This window comes from Oncorhynchus mykiss, chromosome 4 (assembly GCF_057628025.1).
Source record: "Oncorhynchus mykiss isolate SJ-2025 chromosome 4, ASM5762802v1, whole genome shotgun sequence".
NCBI lineage: Eukaryota > Metazoa > Chordata > Actinopteri > Salmoniformes > Salmonidae > Oncorhynchus > Oncorhynchus mykiss.
The window spans coordinates 66,235,488-66,254,820 of NC_143025.1; the positions used below are offsets into that span (position 1 = coordinate 66,235,488).

The window sequence follows — 19,333 nt, forward strand, 5'->3', positions numbered from 1 at the left end:
AAATAATCAACAGTTTGACAACACTGTTTGTAAGCTTTTAAATAATATCAAACTCAACTGTTTATCTTTTCCAGGGAGGAAGTCATGGATGTTTCATTGTATGGTGTAATTGGGATGATGTGCGCATTAGGTGTTCCATCTCCATATTTGGAATGGATGGTGTAATTTAGCCTGGGCCTCCCCTGGGCTAACCCTGCAGTGTGGTGTGTGTGTGTGTGGTCCCCTCAGTCACTGGGCTGATGGAGCTAGATGATGCTGGAACTGGGAGGGGTATACAGGGGTTGTAGCAGAGAGGGAATCCATCACCCACTGAGGTGGGATCTGCAGATCTGCATGGCCCTGCATCAGACCCCCTTGTCACAACCACAACCTTCGTTAGACCACTGGAGCACTACGTCTCCTTACACACTGATTTATGACCTACTCTGTCCTCACCTCATACCCAGGCCCTTGATACTCAGTCTCAGTTTACCCACACACACACCCTCCCTCTGATTTCTTACTATTCCATCTTTCCGGCTCCCATGCCTGAAGAAACCAAACAAGCTCATATTTTTGAGATGCAAATCTGCTATGTCTTACTATTTATTTATTTATTTATTTTTCTGATTGGATTTTGGACACAGTGCATTGACCCCTTCCCCTTTCCAAGTTGTGTAACGTTACAGCCTTATTCTAAAATGTATTAAATCTTCTTCTTTTTTAAATCTCATCAATATACACACAATACCACATAATGACAAAGTGAAAACACGTTTTTTAGAAATGTTAGCAAATATATAAAAAATAAGAAATCGACTTTTTCTTCTCAATTTTGAGTCCCTTTGCCTTGAGACTCAAAATTGAGCTCAGGTGCATCCTGTTTTCATTGATCATCCTTGAGATGTTTCTAAAAACTTGGAGTCCAACTCATGAGGTCGAAGGAATTGTCCGTAGAGCACCGCGACAGGATTGTGTCAAGGCACAGATCTGATGCAGGATGCCAGCATTGAAGGTCCCGAAGAACACAGTGCTCTCCATCATTATTAAATGGAAGAAGTTTGGAACCACCAAAACTCCTAGATCTAGCCACCCGGCCAACATGAGCAATCGGTGTGGGGGGGGGCACATAAACGACTGTGACCATGAGAAACAAGATTCTTTGGTTTGATGAAACTTGGCACCATCACTAAGGTGAAGAATGGTGGTGGCAGCATCATGCTGTGGGGATGATTTTCAACGGCAGGGACTGGGAGACTAGTCAGGATCAAGGGAAAGATGAACAGAGCAAAGTACAGACAGATCCTTGATGAAAACCTGCTCCAGAGAGCTCAGGACCGCAGACTGGGGCGACGGTTCACCTTCCAACAGGACAACAACCCTAAGCACACAGCCCAGACAATGCAGGAGGGGCTTCGGGACAAGTCTCCGTATGTCCTTGAGTGGCCCAGCCAGAGCCCAAACTTGAACCCGATTTGAACATCTCTGGAGAGACCTGCAAATAGTTGTTCACGCGGCCCAGAGCTTGAGAGGATCTTATAAGCTTATAGCGTCACACCCCAAAAGACTTGAGGCTGTAATCACAGCCAAAGGAGCTTCAAAGAAGTACCGAGTAAAGGGGCTGAATACTTTTGTAAATGTAATATTTCTGTTTATTTTTAATAAATTAGCAAAACATTCTAAAAACCTGTTTGTTGTCGTTATGGGGTATCTTGTTTTAGATTGATGAGGGGAAAAACAATTGTTTCCATTTTAAATTAAGGCTGTAATGTTAAAGTCAAGGCGTCTGGATATTTTCCAATTGGACTGTAGTACTGTTTTGCTAGTGAACAATGTTGCCTTTGGTTGGGATGGGTCACTTTCACCCAAATGGTATAATTCCACCTTTTGATCTAGATTTCTCTAACTTCCTTTGAATGGTTTATGTTTGTATTGTGGGTACCTGAAAGACAAAGGAGATAACCTAAATATAAAGTTAGACTATATAACTGCTCTAAGGCTCACTACATGATTATCTAATCTAACAACTCTAACATATGTAGGCCTACCTTCGCTGTCACAACAAACTTCCAATGGTTTACTCTCCATCTTCCTATTTCTGTATTAAGGAAACCACCATGTCCTCCCCAAGATGAATAACCAAATGTGTCACATAGCTGCAGAGCAGGTTTGACTAGACATTTGGGCTAGTTGCCAAAGGCATATTTATATAAAAAACCAAGTTGCCCCAGGTTCTGATGTTTTCTAAAATAGGCCTCAATGAGGTGGTGACGACGTCCTCCCTCAGAACAATGAACGATGTCACTGTGTGAATGGGTTTGATATTCTGAGCCCACTTTTACGTGAAGGTTGTTTTTGTCCAAACAATGCATCGTCTGACAACGCCTTGAAGGCTCTCAGCCCCATGAGATTAAATTTTCCACCATTTGTGCCGTTCCCTGCTAATGATGTGAGAACTCCATTAGCGAGTGTCATCAGTCAATGAAATGCTCAAGAGTCTCTGCTCCAAAGAGGAGCTCCTTTCTAAAGTATGAGATATGAAGAGCGAGCGAGTGAGAGAGAACAGGTGATAAATGAAAGCTCTTAGACACGAGAGCTGCTGTCCCATGAATGTTGCTCACGCATCCATCACCAGGCTCTTATGCACTGGGGAAATGTATTTAGCCTGTTCATGGGCCGGCCGTTGGACTTAAAGGGATACTTTGGGATTTTGGTGCCCTTTGTCTACTTCCCCAGAGTCAGATGAACTCGTTTGTCTCTGTGTCCAGTATGAAGGATGTTAGAGGTAGTTTTGTGAGCCAATGCTAACTAGCATTAGCACAATGAGTGGAAGTCTATAGGTACTGCTAGCATGCTAGTAGTTACTTCCAGTGATTGCGCTGACATAAAAAAATGGTATCCATGAGTTCATCTGAGGATGTAGATAAAGGTCAACATTGCCAAAATCCCAAAGTATCCCTTTAATTGATTTCCTCAGAAAAATGTTAAGTGATGTCCTCCTTGAGTCAATTCAGGATTTGTAAATGGAAACTTGGGAAAGTGTTCTTCCATCAAACGTTTTAAAATTACCAACTGGGATTCTCTATAAGAACTGATATCCAGGTCATCCTTATTTTTTTCAAAAGCCTTCACATGTTTTTCATTTACTCAAATCTATCATCTTACATTCAAAATTGACAAAGATCTCAAGAGCCCTTTATTATAAGAATAAAGGCTGCTTCATGACATGTCATAGAAATTCATTTTAATTGGAAGCTTAGAGTGAGAAGACTGTATTTGATAGATCAGAGAAATCTGGCTTTGATATTCTGTGTTCTGCTTCTTAGAATTCAAGTCACTCCATGGCTTGCTGTACATTTGAGGTACATGCACACACAAACGCACGTGAAAACATTCGCAAAAACACAACACCTTTTCACACATCATGCTCTGGCTTGTCCCAGTAATGGGATGAGGATGCCCCCCTCTCCACTTCTCTTTGCCACTGTATTTTATAATGGGGGAAGCAGGCACGCACTCTAGCCACGGAGCAGGAAGGAAGCAGACAATGGGTGGCAGGCACAAAATGTCATTCCCTCATCTCTCTCACAGAGTCCAAATGGAGTGAGGGATTAATGAAAAACAGGAAAGGGAAAAGGATGCCAGGTGACAAAAGGATGGCCAGTGGAAATGTGTTTAGTCAAGCCTGCAGTGACCCTTGCTACTCTTCCTTTTTGTGTCCCACATTAACATTCGTTGACAGACAGGCGCAGGCAGGCCTCCAGCACCCATTGTTAAGTTTCGGGGGTGTTCAATCTACATTAAAGCTTTTAGCTGTAATCCTACCCTTTTAAAGAAATAAAAACACCTTCAGTTACCACGACATTATCTTTTTTTTCATTTGAAGAAAGCCATATAGGTGTAAGTGAATGGGAAAGTGCTTTGGTCGTGTTATTGAGTTTATTTTCCATAATGCTGTGGACTAAAAGCTTTGATAAGTGTTTGTCTCTTTGACTGCCTGCCTGGCTGGTGCCTTTCCTCTTTGACTGCCTGCCTGGCCGATGCCTTTCCTCTTTTTGACTACCTGCCTGGCTGGTGCCTTTCCTCTTTGACTACCTGCCTGGCTGGTGCCTTTCCTTTCATCCTCTCCTCCTTTTGAAAGTGTGACGTAATCGAGGAGAAATATCGGCCCTCCAAGCGAGTGTGGAGAGTTGGCGGGGGGCTGGGTTCTCCTAAGCGCTTGGTAAACCGAGCAAGTCGAATCTTCACTGGAGAATAAATTGCGTCTAGGCTACATTTCTCTATAGCTCAGTAATTTCATTAATCTTGTTGCTCTTATCTTAATGAAGCGGAAGAGGGTGTTTTTAGCTGCACAGGACCAGACTTATGGACACGGTACTCTGTCAACGGGGTATAATGTCATCTTTTTATTTTTTGTATTTTACCCACTTTTTCTCCCCAATTTCGTGATATCCAATTGTGATCTCATTACGATCTTGTCTCAACTCCCCGACGGGATTGGGTGAGGCAAAGGTCGAATCATGCGTCCTCCGGAACATGACCTGCCAAACCGAGCTTCTTACACCCGCCCGCTTAACCCAGAAGCCAGCTGCACTAATGTGTCGAAGGAAACCCCGTACAACTGGTGACACAAGTCAGCGTGCATGCGTCCAGCCCACCACAAGGAGTCACTAGAGCGCGATGGGACAAGGACATCCCGGCCGGCCAAACCCTCTCCTAACCCGGACGATGGTGAGCCAATTATGCACCGCCTCATAGGTCTCCCTTTGGTTCTCCCGGCTGCGACTTAGCCTGGGATCAAACCCGGGTCTGTAGTGATGCCTCTAGCACTGCAATGATGTGCCTTAGACCGCTGCGCCACTCAGGAGGCTCGGTATAATGTCATCTGATGGGTAAGGTCTGGTGGCCAAGAGCCTTTCGAAAGAATCAGCCCACCGTGAAAAGACTCACGCTAATATGCTCACTCCTCTGTTCTGACTGCCACATCCTCCTCAACCAGGTAAAAACCTGACAGTATAGCCAAAGGTGCTCTGTCATATTTGTATTTGTTCATATGCATGACGTCTCACACTGAGATAAATGGAAGTTGCCTGAAGCAATATTCCACCGCAGCAGGAGATATGCCCCGCTCTTTGAATAAAACAGCACACTTACGGTTAGAACTCCCAGCTGCCCTGGAGATTTTAACCTCCTCTGGTCTTAATGGTAGAAACCTGACTCTGACTGTGCTGTTTTTCTACCAATACAATATGTTGCTATGGGAGGAAAATAGGATATGAGTCCTCAAGGCTTTGTTTTGTTTGCCTTCCCAGGGAGTATAAAGGGAGCCACCATCGTGGATGCCCTGGACACCCTATACGTCATGCAGATGTATGAGGACTTTGAGATGGCCACAGAGTGGGTGGAGAAGAACCTGGACTTCAACGTGGTGAGTAGAACCAAATAACGTTGAACCCCCTTTGTCTGCTTGCTAGTAGAACCATAGAACACCTTTGACTGCTAGCTAGTCAGCCACTGACAAGCTCAAGGTCAGGAGATCTAGAATCTGATTGGTTAGGCAAGCCCCACTGTAATCAGTAGGGAAAGAATACAGAGCCACCCAAGGCATTTTAATGCAGGAAAGCTGAACTCTGTCTTACATCATTTCTACCAGCAACGCTGCTGAGTTTTTTTTAATGCTTGAGTGTATCAAAGTGCATCCAACCAACTTGACAAAACTGTGGGAAGCATTGGAGTCAACATGGGCCAGCATCCCTGTGGAACGCTTTCAACACCTTGAGTGCATGCCCCGACAAGTCAATATTAGGAAGGTGTTCTAAATGTTTTTGTACACTCGTTGTATGTTTTGATTTCTACGACATTCTAAGGTTTGTATCATTCACAACTAAATGTGTCAAATAACTCTTAAATCTAGCGTATATAACCTGTTTCAAATGGTAACTTTTACGCTCAACATAGCCACATCAAGTGCGCACTCGCTCTGGATTGGGAAAAATATCCTTTATTTTATTCAGCTATGTTCAATTATATTATTCTTACAATAAAACATATAAAATAATTGCAAGGGACTTATAAAAAATATCTTTGTCTGCTAAATGAACTAGACTCCTATTCTGTTCTTCTGACAGACATTTTCTTCACATCATAATGTTTCTTTAGACCTGACCAAAATAATGGATTTATTGTGATGATGTATCTGAAATGGATTTGTTCGACTTGTTTTAATGTAGATGTTCCAAAGGCGTGCATCAGCATGCGTGGACGCCTGGAGATGCTAAACATATTTATGTTAATTAACGGTCAATTACTGTGAGACTGGCAGTCATTTGCATGACAATAACCGTCTGAAAACATTTCATGACCGCCACGGCCCTACCTACCCACGCACTCGCACATACTTACAACCCAAAATATACACATTCACTCACTCACTCACTACATACACCCACACACAATCACACGCACACACATGTATACTGACGCCACACACAATCTCACACACAGGCACTTTCACAATCACCACATATGCTGCTGCTACTGTCTATTATCTATCCTGTTGCCTAGTACCTTTACCCCTGCTTATATATACAGTACATAGCAACCTCAATTACCTTGTACCCCTGCACATCGACTCGGTACTGATACTCCCTGTACGTAGCCATGTTAATTTTTATTTGTTATTCACTGTGTATTTATGCCTTGTGTCTCTTTCTATTTATTTATTTTTCTTATCTTTAACTCTGCATTGTCGGAAAAGGAGCCATAAGTAAGCATTTCATTGTTAGTCTACACCTGTTGTTTACGAAGGAAGTGACGCATAAGATTTGGTTGGATTTGACTCCAGGTAATTGGGCCCTGAAGTGCTCTGTGTAACGTCTGGGGTGTAGTGGAGGAGAAGTCCGGCGCAGGAAGCAGAGAGAGTTCAGGGTAGTGCTATACTTTTTAATGTGAACATACGCCAGCCCCACGAAACACAGGGCGCACACCAAAACAAATGCCCCAAACACGGGGGACTTAAACAGTCCAGCAAAACCCAAGAAAATGGGAAAACCGTGACACACAGACGTGTACACATGTACACCAAACAATCCCGCACAACCAAACAATCCCGCACAACCAAACAATCCCGCACAACCAGCAGGCGGGCCCGCTGGTAAATAAAGCCTGACCAATCAACCTAAAACACAAATGAACAGAAAGGGGAAAAAAGGGATCAGTGGCAGCTAGAAGGCCGGTGACGACGACCGTCGAGCGCCACCCGAACAGGAAGGGGAGCCACCTTCGGTAGGAGTCGTGACACTCTGTTTAACACTAGAAGAGCCAAGTCAGAGCAGTTTGACTAAATATGAATAAAACATTGGAATATCTGTGCCATGTTTAAAGTCATGCCCTCCTCTGTCCTGGACTTTTCTGAAATATGTCTATTTAACACGCGTATGTTCGAATTTCAAATCCTCCTACAGAGCCGCAGGTAGGACATTTTGATTTCTATATAGTATCACAGAGATTCAGAGGTTTCCAAAACACCTACCATTGCCAATGAACTTTTTAAGAATAGCCACTTTCATAAGTTCCACACTTGAGCATGAGGCAACAGCCTAAAATAAACTCCTAAAAATGATATATATATATTGAGAGGAAGAGAGAGAGATTTTGTTTCCTATTCTAATGTTACCCAATACCTTCATTAACACAACCAAAATATAATTTTTTTGATAGCATATGAAATGTATTCGTTAGAATGTTGGATTTAAAATGACTCATTTTGGCTTGAAGGGATGGGTCCCTCAAGGCCTTTCTAGTGTTAGACAGAACAGGTACAGTACTCACCTGGAAGGAACCACCGCGTCTGTCTGTGGAAGTGGACTGAATGAAGTCATCTTAATTCCACTGTTCGGGGTAGGGAAAGGAGCATTTTTTTCCTAATCAGTCAATATGGACCTGACTCATCAGGTTGAAGGTAATGTGCTTTAAGCGTGAGGACTTTGTGTGTCTGTCAGATAGAACAACACATTGCCTTCCTCAAGCCTTTCGCTCTCACCGAGAAAAGGATATTCATTGACAGTTTTTCCCTCCAGACTATGCATAGGAAACAAATTACTCCCAAACACTGAGACGGAAGAGATGTATAAACCAGTTTGTAAAGGCTTTGTCTCAGACATGGCCACACGATATATACAAGACCTTTGCAATCTAATGTGATGTGTATATCTAGGAAATTGTGATATTGGAAATGGTGCTCAATAATGCACACACAGTGGAATAACGCAACAAACCAACCCCCCAGTCTATTGGACTGCAATAATTAGGATTTGCATTGTGGTCCACACCTGCACCACTCTCAAATGCTTTGAACCACTCTGTTTTCTTGCATCTATTCTTAGCTCAGCATGATTCTCCCCATTGTCAAGCCTCAATAATTTGTGATTTCTCTGCAAGTTTTTCTTTTCTTTCTTAAATGTTGTTTTCAAGTCATGGTTCCTTTTACAGCTTTAAAAGGAATGTCCCACTTGAGAGAATGTCAAACTGCAGTTTGTGCAATTTTTGTATGTGAACTACTGAACCATTACTTAGCCCTGTAATGCAGTTTCTATGATCAATTGAATGCCAGAGGTGAGGAAGGTTATAGCTAAAAGAAATGTGATGGCTCATCAAGGGAAAATTGTCTAACCTTTCCTCTTTTCACCGTTGTTAACCCTAGTTGCTGTGTGAAATGACCATGGATTATTGAAGGGGTGGTGATGGAGCTGAAGAATTTAGCTGAGGGGAAAAAAAAAACACCTTCAGTCTTTTTACTTTGATGTTTCCTCTGCCTTAGACCCTGCCCATGTTATGGAACCAGATTCATTATTTATTCCCCTGGGAGAACCAACTCGTTAAGAAGCACTAAATTCTTGTCCACCCTTATTTTTTTTTTCCAAATGTGGGAGAGAGAGCGGAAAAAAAACATTAGTGATCAGACGCATTCATGAAGTGTATTAACAAACTTTTAATTGAAAGGCATTGACTTCGCTGCCCTCGAGCAATTCCAACAATAAAGGAGCTCACAAAAGCCCTGGTGGATTGGGCATTAATATTCACTTTGTCTCCTGAATACAGAATATCTATTTCAAAGATAAATACAACCCCCTCTTCCATCTCCTTCTCTTCCAACATTGTCTTAACATGGATGGAGCGGTCTGTGGTTTTCCATTTGGCCCCAACCTCTGTCATGTTCCTCCATACCGCCTCACTGTCATAATAGTGAGGGGCCACGACTGGAATACTGAAAGACAGGAGCGTACCACTGCATTTCCTGATGCCTCTGTACAATACAGATCCACTGGAACAGGGGAGACGTCTCGGAGTCTGTTTTAATGTTCAGGTTTCAAGACGAGGCAGTGGGGATACCGGATTTACGCTTGTCTTAAATATCGAGCCAAATGATTGACCCAGACTATTTGCATTGCCGACCCCCGTCCCCCCCCCCCCTCCCCACCAGCTCCTCCCTGTCTGTGTACCTGAGCATGACCGGTAGACAGACACATAGGGTCAGAACAAAAACAGGTCTGGTCATAGTGAACAGCGTGGACTATAATGGCCAAGGACAATTTCTTTTGTTTCCCACTCAGTTCTGCTGGGAAGAGGTGTAGAGCGAGAGAAAGCGAGCAAGCGCCCATTTTTATTTGCCTCTGCCTTGTGCCCGCCTGCAATCTTTCATCTGGTGAGCTGTGTGTTGTGGGCTGCTGTGAAAGGCAAGGCCAGTACATGAACAAAGGCAATGGCTGTATGTATTATGGAAGGGCCCTGGCTCCACTGTCAGCCCGCAGGCAGGAGCTGTGTAATGGACTGCACAGCCTTGCTGGACATCAGCCTGCAAGATAACCTTTCAGAGGCTGGAACAAAGAGACATTTTCTAGCCAGAGGTTTGAGGGAGCCCCCCCCCCCCCCCCCTGCGCCTTTTTGTACAAACACACGCACACCTACACACACTCACACACTAAAGCACGTCATCAGAGGATGAATTTCTAAGGGTCCTCTGACAGATGATCCACAGACGTGGCAGTATGTTATTGTGTAGCAGTGAAGGCCAGGTTTAGAAAGAGCATTCGTGCATCATCTCCAGGAGTCAGTTGTCACTGCTGCTCTTTGTGTCTACACAGGGGCTTCCTTGAGATGATTTTACTGTCAGGGAGTATTATTGTTGTTGTCATTCACTAACATTGCTCTCAACGTTGTGATGGGATGGAGCTCAGCTAACTGTAGCCTCCGCTCTAGAACCTCTACACAACGTTCTGCAATTCCATTTTTCCATCTGACTTCTCAATCCCATCTCAGTCATTTCCCCTGTACTCTGATTATTCTGTTGAATTGGAGCTCATTCATTGAAAATGTCCCTTGATTTGACCTGACTAGAGGTTTCAGTAGGTCAGGAGGCTGAGGGCTGTGGTTCGGTCTGACAGCATGAGCCCCAGCTGGATGGGCCTTGCCTTATTTTAGCGTCCTATTAATAGCAACGCACATGCCCCGCCCACCTGAGGATCTGTCTTTTTCAGCCATTGAGGGGTGCAAAAGCCACTTAAATCTCGTTGGATTGATTGTTTTCATTTTACTCCTGTGACTCTTTCATAATCTTGCTTTTTGCCTGTCCCCCCCCCCCCCCCCCTCCGCTAACGTTATGACCGCGGAAACGTTTGTAATGACCTGTCAAACACACCCCGGTAATGGCTGAAATGGTCTCAATGGAATACATTGTCTTGTTATTTAATCAGGGAAAACCCATCGAGACATGGGTCTCATTTACAATGGTGCCCTGAGGACAACAATACAACAAATTGATCTCATTAAAGTCATTCAACATTAAACTCCTAAACTGCCATAGAGGCATCAGTTAGTCAAGATGTAGGGAGTTTTGTAGACTATTCCAAAAATGGGGGGCACTAAAATTGAAGGCAGATTTACCTATATCGGTACATACTAGTGGAACTTCGAAAGTTAACCATTTCTGTGAACGGGTTTGGTGTCATATTTGTTTTATTTTAACAGTGAAGTGAGGTAGGTCGGAAGCTTGTGTAGTAAAGCTATGTAAACAAAATGGGAGTAATGAAGTCTACACGACTAATCAGGATCAGCAAACATTTTGATACAGGATGCAGTGATGCATATTAAAACTGTCACCTGTGATAAAGCAAAGGGCACTATGGTAGACTGCATAAAAAGGTTTAGGAGTGGTGGCTGCTGAATTCCCATAAATGGTGTCACCAAAGTCACAAACTAGCAGGGAAGTTGACTATACAATCTGCTTCCTGCTGTTTAGGGAAGGACCCGATCTAGTTCTATAAAATAAGCCTCCTTTAAATCTCAGCTTCTTAACTAGCTCATCCGTATGTTTTGTAAGTCACATTTTTGTCAATCCAAAAGCCAAGATATTTATAGGCGGAAACCTGCCCGATGAAAGAGCTATCCAATGCAGAAATGTGAATAACCATCTGAAATACTTCTACGAGAATTATAAAACAGCATCATTTAGTTTTTCGAGGTGACTTGACACCATCAGAAAGCACACATTGTTTCCTGTCTGACAGATGGTTCCTAAACCAGTTGCAAGACGCCTGGTCAAGGCTCATTTCTGACAACCTTTGAATAAGTAGGGAGTGGTTGAGGGAGACTAATCAGGATCTCGGGAAAGATGAACGGAGCAAAGTACAGAAAGATCCTTGATTAAAACCTGCTCCAGAGCAAGGTTCACCTTTCAACAGAACCACAACCCTCGGCACACAGCCACGATAACGCGGGAGTGGCTTCGGGGACAAGTCTCTGAATGTCCTTGAGTGGCCCAAACAGAGCCTGGACTTGAACCCGATCGAACATCTCTGGAGAGAACTGGAATTAGCTGTGCAGCGATGCTCCCCATCCAACCTGACAGAGCTTGACGGGATCTGCAGAGAAGAGCTATCCAAATACAGGTGTGCCAAGTTTATAGTTACACCAAGAAGACTTGAGGCTGTAATCGCTGCCAAAGGTGCAGCGATTACAGCAAAGTACTGAGTAAAGGGTCTGAATACTTATGTAAATGTGGTATTTCAGTTTTTAATTTTTTTTTAATACATTTGCAAAAATTCTAAACCTATTATTTCTTATTGTTGCGTTGTCGAGAAGGAACCTGCAAGTAAGTATTTCGTTGGACGATGTATACAATGTGTATCCCGTACTTACAACTTTAAAGACTTTGCATTTTTTACTAAAACAGCAGCGGGAGAACTTCATACATTAGGGAATTCAGCAATGTCTCACCCCACGATAACATGTGAGAGACTGCTCTGTGTTTTGATGTAAATATTAATGTAAATTCAAATTGTGCAACCTGTAACATCTGGTCTGAATACATTGAGGCTGTTGTCGGTTTACGTTATTTCGACGCTCTAGAGTTGACCCCTTTTACGGAATTCCCACCATTTTAATGTCTACAATACGTAATCACATTTAATCTCATTAGTATCCACAAAACATATTTGCTCTAATACCACTTTATTTTCTAACCCTGGCAGTATATGCAATTGAACACTGAGTGCAGTGCAGAAGACGCTCAATGAAATCCTCTTGACGCTTTGGCCTCACTGAAGTTCTTGACTGAAGGACAGAACAGCCCTCTGATGTCTTGATGTGGGTGAGGAGACAGGGCCTCGTGATAATGGCTGTCCTCAGAACAGAAGTAATCCTCTCTGAGAGGAAAGCACCTACGTTACAGTACCTAGCTAGTAGCTACAGCAGTGTCCTCAGGATACCTCAGAGTTTAACCCCTTCTCAACAGTTAATAAGGTGTGCCAAGTCGTTCTGTCCACAATCAGGCAAAAAACAGTACATTACCATGAATACAAAATGCTTTACTCATTTGAACAACTGCCATCTGTCATAATTTGAAGTCATTAACACACCATTGATAATGCTAGCAGAAATATTACGAATTTGGATTTCACAGTCTGCAGGTTTGCAGGACTAAATACATTTATTTTAATTATAAGTTAGTCTGACGGCCCGGCGTTAAATAATCTTGTTTGCCTGTCTGCCGCACGCTCTCTACTATTAAATAATAGAACTGTATCTCTCTGGGCCAGATTAGTTTACTCATGTAGAAATTGTTAGTCAAATACAAAGAGTCAAAGTGCAGAGAAGCCTTCGTATTGAGAACATCTATGGAAAAAAAAGACATAAACAAATGTTTATTCCCTCATCTGCCATTTGTCCCAAACAAATAGTCTACAAGAAACAAAAGCCAAAGTTAAACATTTCCCCCTCAAATATAAAATAATTGCTTATATTTGGAAATGAGGACAGCAAAAAAAAGTATTGGCTACTGATATTTACTTGTTATTTGGTATAATTACAAAGCGTTGTCACTGAAACCATAATGAGGTTATTTGTAGCCCACCACCACCACCATTACCAGGAAGAAATGTTTCTCATTAAGTTAAATCCCGTGCAACAATGGACAATGCCCCCCCCATGCACAGTTTTTAAAATGTGGTCCACTCAAAGTACAGGCAATAACAAACTTTTCCTCTCACTAAAACCTCAAGAAATATGCACATAGTAATATTAGATTAACATAAATATTTTAAGACCACTCTACATGATCTACCATTTTGATCTATCATATAAAGCAAAGGGCTCGAGGTTAGGATGAGGTTATCAAAACCATTTATCAGTACTAAAAGTACTGTAGGCCTCTAGGACTTTATTCTGGATGAATGGGCTCCACATGCTTCTTTTCAGAGTAATGAAAATCTACATGAGGAATGGATATGGGTAATAAGTCTGGCTATAATAATGGAGAAAACAAAGCCTGGGGCCCTTCGGGAGGGAAATGGGCTGAGTGCAGATCTGTGTTTTGGCCTGATGGGATTGTCAGGAAGGCATCTCATCACCTCTTCTTATTGGTTCATGTTTGTTGGTGGCGACTCATGCTTCCCAGCTTGACCTTAAGATGAAATGACACTTATATTGCAGGGTGGCTATTTTCTCAATTATAGATACCTTTTTCCAGAGTTGGTTAGGCTTGGCGCTGTGCGAGTGCCGTGGAAGTCCATTCTCTGACAGCCCCTGCTCTCTCTGTTTATCTGTCTTTACCATGGGAATACATTAGTGGATCACATTCATCTCAACATTCATCTCAATGGAAATGGTCAAATGTTTGTTGCAGTATTAAGTGGTTTACTCAGAGGTCTTCTCTGAGTTATGGAGGCGTGGCCTAAGGGTTTTGATACCTCAGAGTGTCTTCAGGTGTAGCCCACAGCGTTGTCTGTCTGTCGGTCTTTACATTGTGTGATGTGAGGATATTTCTGCCAGCTGCTACATGGTGACTCAGCAGGTTGAATACTCCTAATCATGAATCCTTTGTCTTTCTCTCTCTCTCTCTCTCTCTCTCTGCTCCCATCCATCTCTCTCTGCTCCCATCCATCTATCTCTCTCACTGTATTTGTTTGTTCTCCCTGCAGAATGCTGAGGTCTCAGTCTTTGAAGTGAACATCCGGTTTGTCGGAGGACTGCTCTCCGCCTATTACCTCTCCGGCAAAGAGGTAGGTACCTAACTGTGAAAACGCTGATGCTGCTGCCCAGAACTCTGAACGCTACAACTGGACAAGATCTGATTCATGTGATGAGGAGAAGAGGACCTAGTTCATTCCATTTGACCCCAGTTTGATAGAGACCATGTTAGCTGAGATAATTACATAGAGGTAGCCGCCAATAGTTGAACAACCATTTCGCCTCAGTTTAGAGTGATGCGAGGTGTTAAATAATCTTATTGCAGCCATGTTGGAACAGTGTTGTTCCAAAGTTGCTGAACGTTGAACTGTGAAAGAGAGGTGAACGCTTTACTGCCCGCCAATCTCTTGAGTGCAGGGCAGTCCTTCAGGGAGATGTAGAGCTATGAAAATTTATCAGGGGTTTAGCTAATCTCTTCTGAGAGGAAGGCTCATTCTGCCTGCCAACTCTGGGATTTGTGTGGGACTGCAGTTCTCTCATGTTGTCAGGAAACTATCTCTTTGGGACCAAACTCATTTTCCCATTCAGCTGTTGTGAGTACTATCAGCCCTCTATTTCTCTTCATGCAGACAGAGGTTTTTAATGACCTGCTATAATGACTGGCTTGAAGATAAGATCGTCATAGATACCACCAAATCGGCCAAAAAAATACCTGTTTAAAAGCCAACCTGTTTTCTCAAAGTGCTTCTAATGACTCCTCCAGTTGAATTTTAGTAAGCAGGAGGACTTTTCCGACCAGAAGATCTATGCTTTTTATCTCCCCATTTCAGTAGGGTTTCAGGGAACTACTGAACCTTGGTTCCAAGCTAAGTGGCTCTCATTAACAGAAGGACAGTCGCAATACCAGAGTGGGAGGAATCCATTTAGAAGTTCAATGAGCTCAGCAAAGAACGTCTCTTTTAGAGTCTTTCCAAGTCTAAAGGGAATCAGACAGAAACAGAAGCAAAAGGAGAAGCTGATCTTTGTTTCCTCTCAGCGTCACACCAATCACTGTGCACGCTCAGACTTATTATCAAGTCGAGGATTTACAGAGGCTGAAAACTCAGTTGGCGTTCTGAACGCAAATTAATTTGGCCTCTTACACATTTTCACCTGCAAGAGGTTTTTAATGAAATGGAGAGCATATTTCCCCGCACATGTTCCAGGACTGCGTTTACATTATGAAGCCATGCATCATTCTGAAGGATGCTGTTTATCAAACATTGCCAATTATTTCAGAGCGATTATCTCATTTAATATAATTTTCCTCCAATTAAGGTAAAACGGTAGGAAAGAGGTCCTCTTGAGTGTTTATGCAATTTGAATTACTGGAGAGTGAGGTTGACAGGAATGCTTTACCTTTTTAACACGATGCTTCTCGGAGTGCTCTTTGCTGACACACCCCAGAAGCAGCCAGGGTTTTGAGTGTGTTATTTTGCTACAGGAAGTGTCAAGAAGTTGTGCATGCCTTTGTCGTGCTTACCATCATTTTGTTCTGACACGCTGGGAGAGACACTGGGGGAATTTTTCATCACCGTACAGCATGCACTGTAAAAAATAAAATAAGCTGGCATATTGGATTGCTATGGAAATGCCCTGTATTAATGAATACAAAACAACATGGCAATGTGTTATGTCCAAGACTTGCACACAAAAGCTGGAAAGGCATTGTATTGCATGCTGTGTGTGGAAATCTCATTGTAATTCATTGTAATTCTGGCTCCCATTCATATTAATGGTGTTTCTGGACTGTAAAATGTAGATGAGATGAGGTTGAGGAGAGGGAAGTCACACCGTTAAGCAGCAGTGACTGAAACAGGGGCGAGTGGTTCACAGAAGCAACTACAATGATATCCGCCGGATTTGCAGGTTTATTATTTTACGGTTTGGAGAGTGACTATGTAATCCTTTTATTTTGTTCCCGGTGTATTTATTATGTTAAAATCCTCTCGGTAAGAGGCACTATATCCCGAGGCAGATATCCACAGGACTAAAAGGGCTTCCAGTAGGTAGATGTACCTGCCAGTTCATGGTATTTTATTTGCAGATGAATGAACAACAGGGAAATTGCCAGTACTCTAGTGACGCGTCATGCGGCAAGGCTACAGGTTGTGCAGGTTTGTGGTTGAAAGCGACACCTTTTTTTTTGTCGTTCTTGTATTGGGAAGCTTGACCCATGCCGTTTTTCATCATAACCACACATGATAAGTGTGGCATAATGCTGTTTTGTGGTGCTCCGCAGCTTAGCCTGGACATTGCTTAGTCTACAGGGATTTACACAGGGAATAGGGTGTTTGAATTGCCTCAATGTATAAATCAATTCCCATTATCTCCAAAACACTGTAGAAAATAATATCCTTGAGTGCAGCACTGGGAAATGCTGTCATTGACAAACATAACTAGGGTACCAGGTGTGTTAGTGTTGTAGTGAACTCCCCTTCATTCTCCCTTGTTGTATTTCAATATCTGTACAGTGAGGCTGTGTCACTCCCAGCAGATTGGATCTGTTTTCTCCTCTCTAAAACTGAGCGTACATTGCTCTGTTCACCCTTTCATCCTCTAAGAGAGGCAGACCCATTTGATGTGAGCCTTCAGAACCTGAGTCCAGGGAGCTCCTCCGAGTCCTGCAGGAGAAGGTAGAGAGAGTCGGTTATGTATACATGACCCACTTTAAGCTGCCTGGAGCAAGACAATGGAGGCTGAGACACGTGTTTGAGGCCCGGTGGTGGGTGGGAGGGGAGATGGGTCCTGGGATGCAAGCTCTGAGATCTCTCCTTGGCCCCTGAGCCAGGCTCTGAGATCTCTCCCCGGCCCCTGTGCCTTTCGTTTGGCTGGAACTCAAAGCAGGCTGGACCCTTTGACATTTTGTATGTGTAAAACTACACAGATGCACGGTAGGACAGCCTCAGCCCTGCATACTGATCAGGCCTGTCCTTGTCTGTTAGCCAGCCCTGAGATGCCCGATAGGAGGAGCCGAACAGACACTTGATCATCATCATGGTGAAGGAGCCATAAAGAGCCTCTCCTCCTGATTCGCTCATTGTTCTTCTGAGTGGGAGTGGTTTTCATCTGCATCGCAGACAGCTTAATGTGGTGCCAGATCAATTATACCAGGGCCTTCTGAAATGAGCTATTGATAGAGTGGAATTGTTAACCATTCATAAGTTGTGCTGAAGTGAAGGCCACCTAGCCCCAGGTCACCTCTGATTTAGACCTTGGTTGTTTTTCCTACTATGAGTAATGGATGGGATTAATACAGGGCTGATTTGGGATCAGTGTTATTTATGGCTGGCCAGTTTTCCATCTCTGACGTGTTGCTGAGCGGGACATGCCGACCTGTCAGAGCAAAGCACTTAACGTCTCAATGGATCAGATATTGAGCGGGAGCCATAAGTAATTTTACATAACCGACCGAAGGGAATCAGGAATGAATGGGCTGGATGGACCCCAGAGGTTTTAATATCCACTCTGAGATTAAGGACAGCACAAACACTCATCCACACTCTTACCTGATTACTGTGACAATGTTACGCTGGGGAGCTTTTGATTATCTTGGATCTTATGTCAATCAGATTTGTTTTCTCAAGGAGAAGGTTCTTGGGGTAAAATCGCTCCCTCACTAGTGGACCTGACATGTACCCATGCTCCATGGGTATTCAGACTTTAAGGGTTAGTACTGAGTACTCCACAATGTGAATGTTTCACCATGTCAGTGGAAGGAATATCGCGTACGACTAAATCATTCAGAGATCCGGGGAACCAAGTTAAATACCTCTTTGAAACCCGCCTAAAACATTTTGCCAGTCATTTCATGGCAGGGGGTGCATTAGGCTGTGCTATGTCTGAAGCATTAGACAAATATTGTATGCAGATGTATTGCAGAGCTAGCAGCGCTATTTAAACAGTGTGATTCTCAGTGTGCTGCTGTTGAAATAGGCCCAGTGTCTGTCTGTCTGCCAGTCACAGATGATCAGGGCCTGGTCTGTAGGGAGTCTGGCAGGGCTTTGCTGGAGCACAGACAGCCCTGGCTGTGGAGCTTCTCCCAGATACACGGAAGTTACCTGTTTGGAGATCTCCCTCTCCATTCTAGATGCAATTTAGCCTGGATCTCATATGCTGCCTAAGATTAAGAAACGTGGAACCAACCAACCTGCCTGTTTGTGTACAGGAGCTAGCTACTCTCCTTAGCCAACGATTTAGCTACTAAGCCTGGCCACTGCAGTCTTTTTCATCTGTTCTCTGTTCAGTCACATTGTGTGACTAGCAGTGGTCCTTTTGTAACTCTCTTTAATGAGTCATTTCCTACAGTACTCTGCAAGTGGTGTACCCAGAGCCCAACCACTGCCAGAGAGGAACCCAAGGCCATAAGCTCTGCAGGCACTGGCTGATGGTGTAGGGAAAAGTGTGTGTGCTTTCACATCAAACAAGGTTTGAACAATGTCACCGTAGGTGTCTCGTCCTTTTCTTATGTTTTGTTGTATAGCTTGACGGAGCTTAGGCTACAGTCCAACTGAAGATACCAGCCTCAGGTTTTGGTTTCTACATGTTGCTATGGAGACGATCAACATAAATGGGTGGAAAGGATACTTCAAAGTGTATAGCCTTTGGAGTGTGTTGCATTGTCAAAGGGATAAGGACACAGACACAGGATCTGTTAGTCACTCACTCATCCACTGACCTTTGAGTTTTAGCATCTGCACAGAATAGTTTTCCCACCGCTTGGCTTTTACTTTTAAATAAATAAAAAAAATCCATTGGTTGTCTGTTTGTCTCCTGGTTTTGTGTGAGTGAGAATTAGTCCAATGGAACAAGGCTTCCCAGCAGCTGAGACCCAAGGTCAGCATTGGAGTGG

The 19,333-nt window shown here is 43.4% G+C and overlaps 1 protein-coding gene across 2 annotated transcripts in view; it reads left to right on the forward strand.

Moving 5' to 3' along the window:
- LOC110522207 (mannosyl-oligosaccharide 1,2-alpha-mannosidase IA) overlaps positions 1-19,333 on the forward strand; it is a 167,652-nt gene that overhangs the window by 63,294 nt on the left and 85,025 nt on the right. For both annotated transcript variants that reach the window (XM_021600408.3, XM_036975779.2), the window contains exons 3-4: positions 5,292-5,407; positions 14,454-14,534. In XM_021600408.3, the coding sequence (XP_021456083.2) occupies positions 5,292-5,407; positions 14,454-14,534 (197 nt within the window). The remainder of the gene's footprint in view (positions 1-5,291; positions 5,408-14,453; positions 14,535-19,333) is intronic.